The sequence below is a fragment of the Triticum aestivum genome, chromosome 2A (assembly GCF_018294505.1).
Source record: "Triticum aestivum cultivar Chinese Spring chromosome 2A, IWGSC CS RefSeq v2.1, whole genome shotgun sequence".
NCBI classification, from domain to species: Eukaryota; Viridiplantae; Streptophyta; class Magnoliopsida; order Poales; family Poaceae; genus Triticum; species Triticum aestivum.
Window position 1 is genome coordinate 783,364,647 of NC_057797.1, and position 16,749 is coordinate 783,381,395.

Genomic DNA, 16,749 nt, shown 5'->3' on the forward strand with positions numbered 1-16,749 from the left:
GACCATATCACATCACAACATGCCCTGCAAAAACAAGTTAGACGTCCTCTACTTTGTTGTTGCAAGTTTTACGTGGCTGCTACGGGCTTAAGTAAGAACTCATCTCACCTACGCATCAAAACCACAATGATACTTCGTCAAATAGACTCCGTTTTAACCTTCTCAAGGACCGGACGTAGTCACACTTGGTTCAACTAAAGTTGGAGAGACAGTCTTCCGCAAGCCATCTATGTGCAAAGCACGTCGAGGGAACCGGTCTCGCGTAAGAGTACGCGTAAGGTTGGTCCGGATCGTCTCGTCCAACAATACCGCCGAACCAAAGTATGACATGCTGGTAGGCAGTATGCCTTGTATCGCTCACAACTCACTTGTGTTCTACTCGTGCAAATAACATCAAACCATAAAACCTAGGCTCGGATGCCACTGTTGGGGAACGTAGTAATTTCAAAAAATTTCCTACGCACACGCGAGATCATGGTGATGCATAGCAACGAGAGGGGAGAGTGTTGTCTACGTACCAACGCAGACCGACTGCGGAAGCGATCACACAACGTAGAGGAAGTAGTCGTACGTCTTTTTCCCGATCCGACCGATCCAAGCACCGTTACTCCGGCACCTCCGAGTTCTTAGCACACGTTCAGCTCGATGACGATCCTCGGGCTCCGATCCAGCAAAGCGTCGAGGAAGAGTTCCGTCAGCACGACGGCGTGGTGACGATCTTGATGTACTACCGACGCAGGGCTTCGCCTAAGCTCTACAACGATATGACCGAGGTGGAATTTGGTGGCAGGGGGCACCGCACACGGCTAAGGAACGATCAACAATGATCAACTTGTGTGTCTATAGGGTGCCCCCTGCCCCTGTATATAAAGGATGGAGGAGGAGGAGGCCGGCCAAGGCATAGGGTGCGGCCAGGATGGGAGTCCTACTAGGACTCCAAGTCCTAGTAGGAGTCCACCAAAAGGGGAGGAAGGGAGAAGGAATAGGAGGAGAAGGAGAGGTGGCCGGCCCCCTTTTCCCTAGTCCAATTCGGACCAAAGGGGAGGGGGGGCGCAGCAGCCTTTTCCTCTTCCCACTAAAGCCCATCAAGGCCCATTACTCTTCCCCGTATTCCCGTAACTCCCCGGTACCTCCGAAAATACCCGAATCACTCGGATCCTTTCCGATGTCCGAATATAGTCGTCCAATATATCGATCTTTACGTCTCGACCATTTCGAGACTCCTCGTCATGTCCCCGATTTCATCCGGGACTCCGAACTCCTTCGGTACATCAAAACTCATAAACTCATAATATAACTGTCATCGAAACCTTAAGCGTGCGGACCCTACGGTTCAAGAACAATGTAGACATGACCGAGACACGTCTCCGGTCAATAACCAATAGCGGGACCTGGATGCCCATATTGGCTCCTACATATTCTACGAAGATCTTTATCGGTCAGACCGCATAACAACATACGTTGTTCCCTTTGTCATCGGTATGTTACTTGCCCGAGATTCGATCGTCGGTATCCAATACCTAGTTCAATCTCGTTACTGGCAAGTCTCTTTACTCGTTCCGTAATACATCATCTCATAACTAACATCTTAGTTATTATGCTTGCAAGGCTTATGTGATGTGTATTACCGAGAGGGCCCAGAGATACCTCTCCGACAATCGGAGTGACAAACCCTAATCTCGAAATACGCCAACCCAACATCTACCATTGGAGACACCTGTAGTACTCCTTTATAATCACCCAGTTACGTTGTGACGTTTGGTAGTACCCAAAGTGTTCCTCTGGTAAACGGGAGTTGCATAATCTCATAGTTATAGGAACATGTATAAGTCATGAAGAAAAGCAATAACAACATACTAAACGATCGGGTGCTAAGCTAATGGAATGGGTCATGTCAATCAGATCATTCAACTAATGATGTGACCTCGTTAATCAAATAACAACTCTTTGTTCATGGTTAGGAAACATAACCATCTTTGATTAACGAGCTAGTCTAGTAGAGGCATACTAGTGACACTCTGTTTGTCTATGTATTCACACATGTATTATGTTTCCGGTTAATACAATTCTAGCATGAATAATAAACATTTATCATGATATAAGGAAATAAATAATAACTTTATTATTGCCTCTAGGGCATATTTCCTTCAACATGATCTTAGCAATACAAAATTATTATAAACAGATCTAAAGCATGTATGTTCACACACTGGCTATTTGAAATTACTTTGGATCTTCTTGTAACCCATGTGGAGCTTGACGCCAGCGACCAAAATCCGCAGCACAGTCCACATGGGTGGCCATGACAGCAAAGGGGTTGAGGGCATCAGGGGCTATCCCTAGATCTACCGCCTCTTGGGGGACCAACAAGGAGGTCGTGAGCCGGCCGCAAGCGTTAGGGACAAGGAGCCCCACGGCGGTGTAGCCATGGCCTTGACCGGATGGTGCATACAACATGACACGGGGAAGTAAATAGTGGGGAGCTGGTGCTCCCAGGCACACGCGGAGTTGCACCTCCACAACGGCGAGGAGGCACACCGACGACATGAGCAACGGTTGGCGAGGGCAAAGGGGTGGCAGCTAGGGATTTTAGGGTGATTGAGGGATTTGGACAAGCCCCCTGCGCCCCCCCCCCACACACACACACTACTGGAATCATGAAATTTGCCATCAGCCAGTTCTTTGCCGTCAAGCTGATGGCAAAGACCGCTAGCGGACGGTAAAGAGTTGGGTGGGGTCCAGTGGACGACACTACTGTAATGGCCCACCACCCCCACCTCTTTGTAAAGCCTCTTTGTCGTCCGTTAGCAGACAGCAAAGAGGTTAATACATAATGGCTAATAACGACGCACCCCCACGCCTCTCTCTTCTCTCTCTGCTCCTCCGACCCAACCGCATCGAGCCCCACCGCCGACCACCGCCCCGCCCCCGACCCCCACCACGCCCCCGCCAGTTCTGACCCCCCTGCCCCGCCCCGACCACCACCACGCCCTGACCCCCACCGTGCCCCCGCCGCCTCGTCCCCGGCCCCCATCGCGCCCACGCTGCCCCTACCCTCCCACCGCCCTGCCTCGCCGCCCTGCTCCCGACCCCCACCGCGCCCCCGCCGCCCCGACAACATCGCCCCACCGCCCCGGCCACGACGCCCCTCCCCTGCGGTTGCCGCCCGAGCCCCGCCGTGAGGAAGGTCGCGTCGCCGCCCCCTCCCCTGCGGCGGACCTCCTCCACCGGCCGCCCCCTCCCCTGCGGTGAGCTCCTCCTCCTCCTCTTTTTTCGGTTTTTTTAGTTCTAGGTTTATGTTTAGTTTATATTTAGTTTTAGTTTCAGTTATAGTTTTAGGTTTATGTTTAGTTTAGTTTTAGGTTTAGTTCTGAAAGAAGAAGAAGAAAATAAGAAGAAGAAGAAGAAGAATAAGAATAAGAAGAAGAAGAAGAAGAAGAAGAAGAAGAGCAAGATCAGCAGCAGAAGAGGAAGACGAACAGGAACAACAGCTGCAATAACAACAGAATAGGTAAGAGGAAGAGGAAGATGAGGGATGATGAACTTTCACCATTCATCCATTTAGCTCTTAATGATGTGTACTGTCATTTGATAGTAGCTAGGATGAACCTTAATTTGTTTCGTAGCTAGGAGTGAACACGCGGGTGAGAACCGACCGGTGGCGAAGAAAGAGAAACATGGGTGGAGAAGAAAGACAAACATGAGAGAGAGAGAGAGAGAGAGCACGGGAGGCGATGCCAAGGGGTAATGCTCGTGTGGTATTTCTACCATAAGTAATCACAACTTTAGGTCTGTAGAGACATACCCTTCGATTTTAAGTGAAGAATCCGCGGAAGTCAACCTTGGGTAGATTTCCCCTACTAGCGGGGTTGGTGTTATTACCAAAAGGTCCCATGCATTGCAATGGGAAAAATCATCATCTCCAATGCCCATGATCACATTTTGCTGCATCATCACCAAGATACACTATCACTCTCAATTTCGTGAAATCAAGAATATTTTTTAAAACTCGTGTACATATTTCAAATCATGAACATATTTCAAATTAATGAACACATATTTACTAATTTTCGAATATTTTCTACAATCAAGAACATATTTTGAATTCATGAACATTTTATACTATTTGTAGACATTCTTTTTAAAATTGTGAACAAAATTTTAACAATGTTCTTGAATCACGAACATTTCTAGAATGGACGAACATTGTTTTGGAAATTGGTGGAACAATTTTTGAAATGCATGATCAGTTTTTGAATCAACGAACATTTTATGAGTGAATAAACTATTCTGTAAGTCACAAACAATTTTTTAAATTTTAAGGATATTTTTCCATTCATGAACAGTTTTTGGGTTGGTGAAACTTTGTTCAATTTCATTAACATTTTTTAATACATGAACTTTTTTTAAAAAATATAAACATTTTTTATTTGCTGAATATTTTGGAACAATTTTTTAAATTCATGATTTTTTTAATTTAATGAACATATTTTGAAATGCATGATCAGTTTTTGAATCAACGAACATTTTATGAGTGACTAAATTATTCTGTAAGTCACAAACAGTTTTTTAAATTTTTAGGATATTTTTCCATTCATGAACTGTTTTTGAGTTGGTGAAACTTTGTTCAATTTCATTAACATTTTTTAATACATGAAATTTTTAAAAAATTATAAACATTTTTTATTTGCTGAATATTTTTATAAACAGCCATTTTTTATAAAATCCCATAGTTTTTTAATCCATAAATATTTTATGATTTATTAAATATTTCATTTCAAAATTTTCAGTTTTTTTAAATTTCCAAACTTTTTTGAAGTCCCAAATTATTTTAAGTAGAAAAAAATAAAAACAGAAAAGAAAAGGAAAAGGTAAAAATGAAGTTCTAAAAACAGGCCGCCCGGACACGGGCCGGCCCAAACGGGCATGCTGCGTCTTCTCGCAATGCACAAAGCGCAGTATAGGCGGGGTATTCCTCTGTGTGAAACGATGTTTATCACTTATATGTGGCATTGATGGGTAATATTTTGCAAGTCTGGGGGCAATTTTTGTGATGTACCGCAAGAAGCCCTTTATTATTAGGTATAAATATAGATATAGATTAGCAGAGAAAATAATCTAGAGGGATGGTTTATTGTCAAATAAGGTTGAAGAAAAGCTACCGGTTCTTGTTAGCTTTTGGTTATTTCTATTTATAGCTCTTTATATTTTTACAACGAAAATTTCTAATTCTTTTCAGAAAAGAGCGAGATGTCTACCTATATAGATTTCAAATTTTGTGAAGCAATCTTTGTTTAGGGGCGTGAAGAAACCTATATATACATATGATTTTAGACAAGCAACCTATATATGCTTTTTTTAGACAAAAAATCTATATGTTTTTTTAGAAATACCTGTAACTTTATTCATACTCGTAACAATTACAAATACACCATTTTGGACCTAAAATCAAAGAAAATACAAAGTAACTCTTATGACTAAGAATTACAATGAAATCTCTTGAAAACGCCTTCTTCATGGTGTCAATCTCTGCTCGAAGAGATACTCTAAAGACTTCTATAAAGAAGGTGCAATTTGACTGGAGCAACGATGTTGTCACTTTTTCACCCGCACAATATGAGCAATAATGGGTTTTGAAAGCGCCTCCAAAGAGATGGGAAGCCTTGATCGATGAACGTACTTGGGTTGGGGATGATCCCCTAGAAGTGCAGGCCGTCGGATCACTATATCTTCACCATATTGTTGACGAAAGATTTCACCTCCACAAAAAAATAGATCAACAAAAAAGGCTTGACACCGCAACATAAACTCGTCAGATCTGAATAATCGGATCTGAGAGGATAGAAAACTATCTAACCTCATGCACCGCCAAAAGAACGAGAGGAAATTTATCCTCACAAAAACTATGATGATCACTGGACGATGATGAAGAACGTAGAGGTCTTGAAGATCCGAGGTCCCCCAGCTCCCAGTGCCAAATGGCAGCCGAAGGCGAGGGGGCCTAAATTTGTTAGACGACGACGGTGGCGGCGCAAGAAACCCTAGTTTGGGAAAAGAAGGAAAGGCACAAACTGGGCCATACTTGGACTAGCACACTTCAAACGCAGGCCCGGCCACAATGTGTGTACTGATCGACCGGTTGCTCTTTATCTTCTCAGAAACAAAAAAACCATTCCTCTTTCTTTCTTATAGAAACCCTAAGCGGCGGCGGCGAGCCCTTTTCTTAGCCAGATCTCAATACGGGAAGGCGAGCGGCGGCGAGGGGCGGCGAGCGGCGAGCCCTTTCTCCCTGGCCCTGGGAACCCCGATTCTCGTGGCCCTGGGAGCCCTTTCTCGGCGAAGGGACCAAGCTCTGCTCAAAGAACTCAGGAAGGAGGAGAAAGAACTCAAGGAGGCGGAGAGACAGCTGATGCAGGAGAGAGAGCAGATGGAGTCGACGGAGGAGCACCAGAGGTTAGATTTGTCCAGTTCGATTAAGCAGAGTCGAGATTTGTTGGAAAGGATCGAGCGCAACGCGCAGCGGCAGCTGCTTGTTACGAATGAAATCAGGCGCTTGAGCCAGCAGATGAGGGCTGTCAAAGCCCGCAGCCTGACGGATATTCAGGGCGTGGAGCACAAGACTGAAGAAACTGCAGCAGCCTTGAATGGGCATGAGGCTGCTAATGGCGGGGAGCACAAGATGGAAACTGACGCCTTGGATGAGCATGGTGATGCAGCTCATAGCAGGGAGCGGACGGTGGAAAATGTCGACGGCGGTGGTGATGAGGAGCACATGGACTGCGACATTTCATCCATGGAGGACCAGGTGCCGAGGATCGACTCCAAATCAGAGCCAGAGGCAGAGGCCGCGACAGGTCCACATACCACTATGTCGACGATTGAATCAAATATCTCTGTATCAGACAAGATAATACCCAAGCCTGCAGATCATGTTCCCATCAAGAGAGGCGATGATGTTGTTGAGAAGATCGACAGAGGCAAATCAGCCCAACCATTACTGATCGAGGCTGAGAAGATGGCCGCCGAACAGAAGGAATTTGCTCAGTACGCTGATGCCTGGGATGCTAAATGGGGTTCGGCAGGGTTCGGTCTCTTCCATTACATGAGTGAGTAAACATACATGCATGCATCTTGTTTATCTTACTCAATTTTGTTTAGTTAGTTTCCTTACTCTCTTTTCTTACCTTGGGTCCTATGTCTTTCTATAAGGGAAGGGAAGGGAAGGGAAGTGAAGGGATTTACTTTGCTGCTTATCTACTACTTGTTCATGTTACCAAAATTTTAACACCTGCTTCCATTGATCGATTTCTGCAGCGACGGTCAGTTCCATGCAATATACACACTTGATACCCGGGAGCGCCCCAAGGCAATATTGTTCAGCCGCGCCTAGCCTCCAGGTCGTCTCCATCAGACTGGCAGAAATTCAAGGTGGTCTGGAATGGCCGTTGCCAGTGTACGGTATGATTGCTGTCAGAGACCACGTGGATCACAATCGCAACCTTCTGTTTGCCTGCTATAGGAGCAGGTGTCAGATACTCAAGGAAAAGGTATGTATACCATCTTAATATACATACCTTTGTTAATAAGGTGATATTGTTTGCCTTCCTGGGCCTTCATATTTGTCAGTAGCTAATAAGGTGATCGATGATGCTTGCAGGAGCCCTTTTTGGCCTTGACTGGCCCCTCCCGTGCAATTGTGTGCGAGGAATCGGTTGACTTTGAAATCCAACTGAAAGTAAGAGGTACAACAGAGTCCGAAGATAGAGCATTGATCACTGGTGTGTGCACTTACAACAGAGGGGATGATACTGTTTTCTTTACCAACTGCTTCTGCACCATAGAGTTTAGATTGGAGGTACTTCAGGAAGCAGTCCAGGCCACTGTTTTGGGCGTCCGTGTCAAAGACGGGTCATGGCCTTCTGGATGGGGAGGCCGAGTCGCTTGCTCAGTCATTGATGGTGAAATTGACGTCACATCCGGGCAACTTGAGCTGCTTGTTTCTCGTGGAAGTGCCATGCCCGTGACTTCTGAGGGTTACCTTCTTCTGTCAAGGAATGTCGTTTCTGTAGATGTTAACAGGAGCCTGAATTTTCTCCTAGAGGCCTGCTTACCATCTGGTGATACCATTGCACAAAAAGAATTGTCCTTCGAACCCAAACTTTGCAACATAAGTCAGGATAGTTGTGAACTTAAGGGTATTGAGTTGGAGATCACTGTTGCTTGGTCTAGTCTTGTTTCTGAGAAGCGGGGTATTTCGGTACAAGGATGTGTTGGTGACGAGGAGCAGGACTGGGACGTTGCATCAATGGAGCAGCAAGTGCCGAAGATAGACTCCAAATTGACATCGGAGATGAGTCTGGATACCAGTGAATTGGCGAATGAATCGAATACCTCCATGTTCGTACCAAACAAGTCAATACTTGAACCTGCAGATTCTGTTGCCACCAACACAGGTTATGATGTTGAGAAGATGGATAGAGGCAAATCAGACGAACAATTAAAAATTGAGGCCAAGGAGATGGCTGCCGAACGGAAGCGTTTTGCCATGTATGTTGATGCCTGGGAAGGGACATGGGGGGGTTCTGATGGGTTCGGTTGCTTCCGAGACATGAGTGAGTAAACATGCATGCATCTTGCTTATCTTACTGAACTTTGGTTAACTAGTTTCCTTCCTCCTTTTTACCTTTGGTCGTACTTGTTTGCATAAGGGAAGTGGAGGGAAGGAATTACTTTGTTGCTTATCTATTAGTACCTGTTCATGTTACAAGATTTCTAACAGCTGCTTCCACTGATCTTGTTCTGATGCATGCAGCGGCAGTGAGTTCCATGCAATACACACACTTGATACCAGGGAGCACCCCGTTGCACTATGGTCGAGTCGGGCCTAGCCTGCAGATCTTCTCTGTCAAACTCGCAGAAATACGAGGTGGTCTGGAATGGCCGTTGCCAGTGTACGGCACGGTCGCTGCCCGAGACCATGTGGATCACAATCGCAACCTTCTGTTTGCCCGCAACAGGAGTGAGTGCCAGACACTCAATGAAGAGGTATCTATCTCTACCATCTTAATCTTATCAATATGCTCTTCGTTTGATTTTGGGGATATTGTGGACATGCCTGCCTGGCCTGGGCCCTCTTGTTTATCAGTTGCTAATAAGGTGATTGCCGATGCTTGCAGGATTCCTTTTTGACCTTGACTGGCCCCTCTCGTGCAATTGTCAGCGAGGAATCTGTTGTCCTGGAAATCCAACTAAAAGTAAGAGGTAGAACCAAGTCTCAAGATAAGCCACTGATGAATGGCGTGTGCAGTTACTACAGCAGAAGAGAAGGCCCCGTTTGCTTTAGGAACTGCTTTTGCACCCTAGAGTTAAGTTTGGAGGGACTTCAGAAAACAGTCCAGGCGACTATTTTGGGCGTCCGTGTCAAAGAGGAGGGGTCATGGCCTAAAGCATTCGGAGGTCGAGTTGCTTGCTCAGTCACTGGACCTGACGCCAGTCCTCAGGAAATTGAGCTGCTTGATTCTCGTTATACAGCCATGCCGATGACTTCTCAGGGTTACCTTGTTCTATCAAGGAATGTTGTCTCTGTAGACTATCATGGAAGCCTGAATTTTGTCTTGGAAGCCTACTCAGATTCCGGTAATAAAGTTGCACAAAAAAATGAGACCTTCGAGCCCAAGTTTTCCAACATAAGCCAGCAAACATGTATACTCACTGGAGGCATTGAGTTGGAGATTACTGTTGCATGGTCCAGTCTGGTTTCTGAGAAGTGGGACATCTCGGTACAAGGATGTGTAGTATTATAATAAGATATATGGTCCTTTTGATTTGTTGTATTTTGTGAATTTAGTATTTTCTGTACCAGTCCAACTATATTTGGTGTCTGTTTCTGTTAATCAACACAAACCGACACGAAATATAGTTGGACAGCATATCTGGTACAGAAAAATAATTCACAAAACAAACACCATGGACAAAGGAAATCAACATATTCAGTCGGCAAATATGTCAACCGCATCATCAGGGGACAAAAGACGCAATGCATATTCAGTTAACAAACTCAGAGGGAGAGCACCAAAATTCACACCCACACCTAAGACAAAAGCTCAGAGGGTGGGTACATGGATTTGGATTGAGCACAACCAGTTATACACATATGTTACGGTAACTCACTCCCATGTTGCTTCTTTTGGCCATGGTGCAATGCATATATTCAGTTAACAGACCCAATGGGAGAGCAACCAGTTACACACAATGCACCAAAATTCACACCCAAGGCCCAACACAAAAAACTCAAGGACTTCTTACAAGGATTTGGATTGAGCACAACCAGTTCTACACATATTCAGTTATTAGGGCTTCAGATTGCAGCCCCTCACTCCCATGTTGCTTCTTTTGGCCATGGAGCTTCAAATTGGCCGCCCTCCTGGATTAATGCCTTGCAACCGAATTCTTCATCATGCTTAACCAACAGAATTTCCCCTCCAAGCAATAAGGACAAATCAATCTCTGCAGTTGGCCTTCGCCGGAAGCACAAGTTCGCTTTGCGGTGCTCCTGCTCTTTACTTGCACATGCTTCGTTCGCCAGCTTGACAACACGTTCATACGGATTAATGTAGCCAGCTTGCTTCTCATATCGTTCTTTGTACTTGAAAAGCAGGTTCCTTTCCTCCCATAGAGCAACATACAGCTTCATTCCGGTTTTTGACAACCCCTTCCAATCATTGAAGAGCTTAATTAATGGAGCACTGGGTGTCTGCGCAATGTCCCTGTCAATAGCATCAATGACCCATTGCCTTGCCTTGGCAAACCTCTGTGCTTCGCCAAACAAGATGAACACCGTGCAAACAAATCTCTGCCCTTCATCTGTGACTTCCTGATTAGGATTGAGTTGCAGATCTTTAAAAAAATTGAAGATTCTCCGAAGTATTCCTTTACCAAATTGAACATTTCCACTATAAACAACATGAAAGCAAGTTAGATATACAAAAAAGTGACGGAATAAAGCATAACAAGTCACAAATATGTTAGGCACTTGTTTAGGCTGGTTTGACACACAAACAGGGAAAAAGAAATTGAGCAGCCCCAGATAACTGAATATGAGAGAACATGTTAAATTGTCAATGATAATGAAACTTGAAAACATGTTGAATTGTCAATGAACAGCCACTTGTTTACACATTTGAATTGTCAATGATAATGCAATGTTAGAAACATGACTTGAACGCTCAATAATGCTGAATAAACAATAGTTTTCCAGCATGTTTCCTTGAGGAGGCTGGTTTCACATACAAACATGGATGGAAATGAAAACTGAGCAGACACATGTTGATAGGATAAACAGGCCACATGTAAACACAAGATTACAGACATAAATATGGCTTACAATGGAGCTGAACAGCCACATTTGAATTCTTGTGTATCATACAGAAATAGTCCAGCACCCCGCACCCCACCACAATGATATGCAATGTTATTTATAGTGAAACAGGACTTGAATGCTCAATAATCATGAATAAACAATGGTTTTCCAGCATGCTTCCTAGATGTGATTAAACTTAAATAACTTGTTGGCCAAGTTTGTACCAAATAATTAGATTAACAAGATTCAACATGCAATCAGAAATGAAATTGGGAATTGGTTCAAAGGTCTTGCATACAAAAACATTTAGCTAGACACAACTACAACATTTAACATACCCACTCCCTGGGGTGGTCTAGCACTACCATGCTGAATTAGTGAGAGCACTAGATTGGCATAAGTTGATATGTTGTACTCATTTATTTATGTTTTCCAACGATCAACACACTAAGATAATATCAATTGGAACATACCACTTGGTACATCTCAGTTATCATGATGCAAATAGCATGTTTATTTAGAGTATCATTGCAGACATGGTTTTGATGTCAAGGCCCACTTTCTGCTGCTTGATAAAAGATGGGTTTCCAGCATGGCCCCTGAAGTAGGACCTAAATGTACTTTGCTTCCCAGATGAAACTTCAAATTGGTATCAAATGTCTCCAAATACTGGATATAACAGGAGCAGAAGGATTTCCAAGTAGTAAAATAATCTCTCAAATTTGCCTTATTGACAGATCTTGCATACTAAAACATCTAGCTAGACATGGTTTTTTGCCACTAAATTCTGCTCGGGTATTTCTGCATAAAGTAGAGGGTTAAACAGACAAACTACATCCAACACAGCTGAGGCATAGTACCTGCCCATCTGTCTAACTGCTAGCATCCTTGTTTAGTCTATTTTGTGAAAAGGGCAGTTAATAGTCCACGACGGAGGTATGTATAAGCTGTTAATGCACATGTATAATTTGATGACTACAAAATATTGAAATTCACTAGGGTGTAAGTTGAAGGCACTCAATGTATATTTTGTTTTGACATGGAAAAAGGATTTAAGTATGAACAAACAAGAATTGCAACAACTAGTTAAAAATCAACTTCAGAACACTTATAGTTTAACATGGTTAGAGTCATAATTTGTTGGGTCGGACTTTCCCAATCGGCTAGGCACATCCTCCCTAAAAGTTCTCCACGGGGTTACATCTTTAGCTTGGATGGAGAGATATACGCGAAAACCGATAACATAATTATCGTGTTCACGTACCAAAATTGCTCCATCACCACATATGATCGATATTGAGTGGAACGATTGCTTCTTCGGCTAAGATAAAGAGATAGAATAAGAATCAATCGACCATTTCAAAAATGAACAAAACATTGAAGTGTCATTGAACACAGAACAATAAATCTTGGTACCTCTGTCTGGGTTTTGGGTGTCACCGGGACATTCACAAACTTGCCATCCTCTTTGGCAATGGAAAGAAGCATAGAAGGAACATTGACATATCTCTGATGTCTCAACTGGAACAAACGCCGAAAGTCCTCTGCGGTTGGCTCTATCGGAAAGTCAAATGTTTGGAGAACTGTCTCAGCCAGAATTGTCCTAAATGAATTGGCCGCAGCTGCTATATCTGCATCACGTTGTGCATTCAGGAACTTGTTCAGCTCCCGATCAGCTTGTTTTGTACTTGTAGACATTTTTGTGGTAGCTAAAGACAACAATATATGGTCAGATATTTTCTAAGTGCAATTAAGCAGTGCACCACTAAACACAAGAAATACAAGACACTTTTTACACCTCAGATCATCAATTACAACAGTGGTGACAAACACATATCGTAATATAACACACGCAAAATTCAGAGTAGATATTGTTTCTAATAAAATATTATCAGCAATTTTTCCATGAAGGTTAAAGCCTCACAGCACATGATGAATCCACCATTTTAAACAAGAATATATTTGTGACAACTTGCGCAGAACCAGGACAAATGATTTATTTCTATTGAATTGATCTGAAATTCATTAGTGTAAGTGCCAATTGACAATGCATGCAGCACTTACTGATAATATTCTTCACAATTGATGTGGACAAATGGAACTAAACAATGAGCACAAGCTTAAAGCCTAATTAGGAACAGCACAACATCTTATCAAACAAAGAAATGAAAGAGATTGCAAAGTCAGTGTTGCTCCTCAAGTATAAAATTCAGAGTAGATATTGTTTAATATTATTAGCAATGATTCTATCAAGGTTAAAGCCTTATCAGCACAACACAATCAACCATTTTAAACAAGAATTTATTTGTGACAAATTGCACAAAACAAGGACAAATGTCTTACGCATATACCCACATTTGCAGCAATGATGTCTTTACAATTGTGACCAATGAAACAAAACAAGGAGCACCTAATGAGGAACAAAACAAGGAGCTCCTCAACAAATGTGCTTGCTGTAATAATAAAAGGACACCTTTTCTCCTCCGACTTATATTACAAGGATTGTGATACAGAAATATCCCACTTAGCACAAGTAAGGAGTTTATTGTCTAAAAACTGCAAGCATAAAGAAACACCCTAACTTGGGACACACACAAGGCCTTTTATGTACACTAAGCTATATCTTCAGAATTGATTTGCTTGAAGCCAAAGTGGCTTATTCACCAGATCACCATAATATACAAGAACATGAACAGCATTGCACTTTGTGGCAGTAACAAGTAGTTCAATGACAGACCAACATTAGGGGAAGATATTACCTTAAGAGGATCAGCCTCACCCTATTGCACCGTGCACCAGGTATCTCTGATGTCTCTCTTCAACAGGAACAAGCTGCAGGCACCACGCCACGAGGAAGCAACCTACAAGGCACCCAGGGTTGCCTCCTTCCACCGCCTGGAACCAACCAAGGACACGGACTGGTTTGTCTCCCTCTGCCGCCGCCACCAACAACACCTGTAGGGTGAGAAACAAGAGCAAGCGGTTGGGACCAATGCAGGTGACAAGGTAAATCAATTGAACAGGGGAAACAAGTGGGGTGATAGCATACCTCAGATGTGATGGCCGATGGGCGCAGTCGTAGCCGGCAAGGTTCCTCAAGTAATGTGCTCACTGGTGATAAAGAAGTATCCAACTTAGCACAAATAAGCAGTTTATTGACCAAAAACTGCAAGCATAAAGATACATCCTAACTTAGCACAAACAAGCCCTTATACTTTTGGGGGAGATATTACCTTGGAGGATTTGGCCTCCCGCTGCCCCAGGTAACTTCGCTGCCTTCCTTCACCTCCTACCGGAAGCAGTTGCTGGCACGTCTCACGCGGAAGCAACCGACAAGGCAGACAGGGCTGCCTCCCACCACAGCCGGCAACCACCCAACGAGGCGGACGGGGTTGCCCCCCTCCGCCGCCGGGATCGAACCAACGACGAGGACTGGCTTGCCTCACTCCACCGCTGGGAGGCGGCTCCCTCCGCCGCAGGGAACCAACCGACGACGCGGAAAGGGTTGCCTCCTTCCGCCGCCACCGACGACAAACCCCTGTAGGGCAGGAAACAGGGGCGAGCAGTTGGAGGCAATGCAGGTCCCAAAGGGAATCGAACGAAAGGGGGGAACAAGTGGGGTGATGGTGTACCTGAGATAGAGGTGAGCGATGGGCGAAGGTCGTCGCCGGCGAGGTTCCGCCGGCCCGCCGAGCGCTCGGCCTGTGGAGCGGATGTAGGATCTAGAAGTAGGAGTGTCTAGAGGGGGGTGATTAGACACTTAGTGCTAAAGTTGCAATTTTTAATCTTTGTCGGTTTGAGTGGAGTTTTGGGCACAATTTCAACACACACAATACATATCAAGCAAGCATGCAAAGAGTATATGAGCAGCGGAAAGTAAAGCATGCAACTTGCAAGAAGGTAAAGGGAAGGGTTTGGAGAATTCAAACGCAATTGGAGACACGGATGTTTTTCCCGTGGTTCGGATAGGTGGTGCTATCCTACATCCACGTTGATGGAGACTTCAACCCACGAAGGGTAACGGTTGCGCGAGTCCATGGAGGGCTCCACCCACGAAGGGTCCACGAAGAAGCAACCTTGTCTATCCCACCATGGCCATCGCCCACGAAGGACTTGCCTCACTAGCGGTAGATCTTCACGAAGTAGGCGATCTCCTTGCCCTTACAAACTCCTTGGTTCAACTCCACAATCTTGCCGGAGGCTCCCAAGTGACATCTAGCCAATCTAGGAGACACCACTCTCCAAGAAGTAACAAATGGTGTGTTGATGATGAACTCCTTGCTCTTGTGCTTCAAATGATAGTCTCCCCAACACTCAACTCTCTCTCATAGGATTTGGATCTGGTGGAAAGAAGATTTGAGTGGAAAGCAACTTGGGGAAGGCTAGAGATCAAGATTCATATGGTAGGAATGGAATGTCTTGGTCTCAACACATGAGTAGGTGGTTCTCTCTTAGAACATATGGATTGGAATTGTGTATGTGTTCTGATGGCTCTCTCCACGAATGAAGAGGAGGTGGAGGGGTATATATAGCCTCCACACAAAATCCAACCGTTACACACAATTTTCCAATCTCGGTGGGACCGAATCAAAAAACTCGGTCAGACCGAAATGGTAAACCTAGTGACCGTTAGAGATTTCGGTGGGACCGACTGGATCAACTCGGTGGGACCGATGTGCTAGGGTTAGGGTAAATCCAAAACTCGGTTTGACCGATTACTCAAACTCGGTGGGACCGATTTTGGTAATAAGCGAAACAGAGAGTTGGCCAAGCAAACTCGGTGGGGCCGATTGCATATCTCGGTGGGACCGAAAGTATTGCAATAGGTAACAGAGAGTTTGCAAGCCCATCTCGGTGAGACCGAGATCCCATCGGTGAGACTGAACTGATTAGGGTTTGGCAGTGGCTTATGACAAGTGAAACTCGGTGGCGCCAGATAGTAAGAATCGGTAGGACCGATTTTGGCTTAGGGTTTAGGTCATATGTGGATATGGGAAAGTAGTTGAGGGTTTTGGAGCATATCACTAAGCACATGAAGCAAGAGGCTCATTAAGCAACACCTCATCCCTTCTTGATAGTATTGGCTTTTCCTATGGACTCAATGTGATCTTGGATCACTAAAAGTGTAAAATGAAGAGTCTTGAGCTTGAAGCTTTAGCCAATCCTTTGTCCTTAGCATCTTGAAGGAGTTCCCACAACCTTTAGTCCATGCCACTCCATTGTTGAACTTATCTGAAACATACTAGATAAAAGTGTTAGTCCAACAAGAGATATGTTGACATTAATTACCAAAACCACCTGGAGAGCACTTGTGCTTTCAATCTCCCCCTTTTTGGTAATTGATGGCAACATACATCAAAGCTTTAGATAAAGATATAAAGAACAGCAAG

At 44.3% G+C, this 16,749-nt stretch overlaps 1 protein-coding gene across 1 annotated transcript; it reads left to right on the forward strand.

The window, feature by feature from the left end:
* The first annotated feature begins 7,001 nt into the window (after window positions 1–7,001).
* Window positions 7,002–9,809, forward strand: LOC123186760 (uncharacterized). The gene is made up of 5 exons (XM_044598466.1): window positions 7,002–7,106; window positions 7,315–7,547; window positions 7,658–8,612; window positions 8,813–9,045; window positions 9,177–9,809. The coding sequence occupies exons 1-5, from the start codon at window positions 7,016–7,018 to the stop codon at window positions 9,801–9,803; spliced, it is 2,139 nt and encodes a 712-aa protein (XP_044454401.1). The 5' UTR covers window positions 7,002–7,015; the 3' UTR covers window positions 9,804–9,809.
* The last annotated feature ends 6,940 nt before the right edge of the window (window positions 9,810–16,749 follow it).

Excerpts from the sequence above, each read along its gene's own strand:
- LOC123186760 (XM_044598466.1), top strand. The coding sequence starts at position 7,016 with ATGGCCGCCGAACAGAAGGAATTTGCTCAGTACGCTGATGCCTGGGAT. Across the intron at positions 7,548-7,657 it reads GTCAGATACTCAAGGAAAAG|GAGCCCTTTTTGGCCTTGAC; the intron begins GTATGTATACCA and ends TGATGCTTGCAG. Across the intron at positions 8,613-8,812 it reads CGGTTGCTTCCGAGACATGA|CGGCAGTGAGTTCCATGCAA; the intron begins GTGAGTAAACAT and ends TGATGCATGCAG.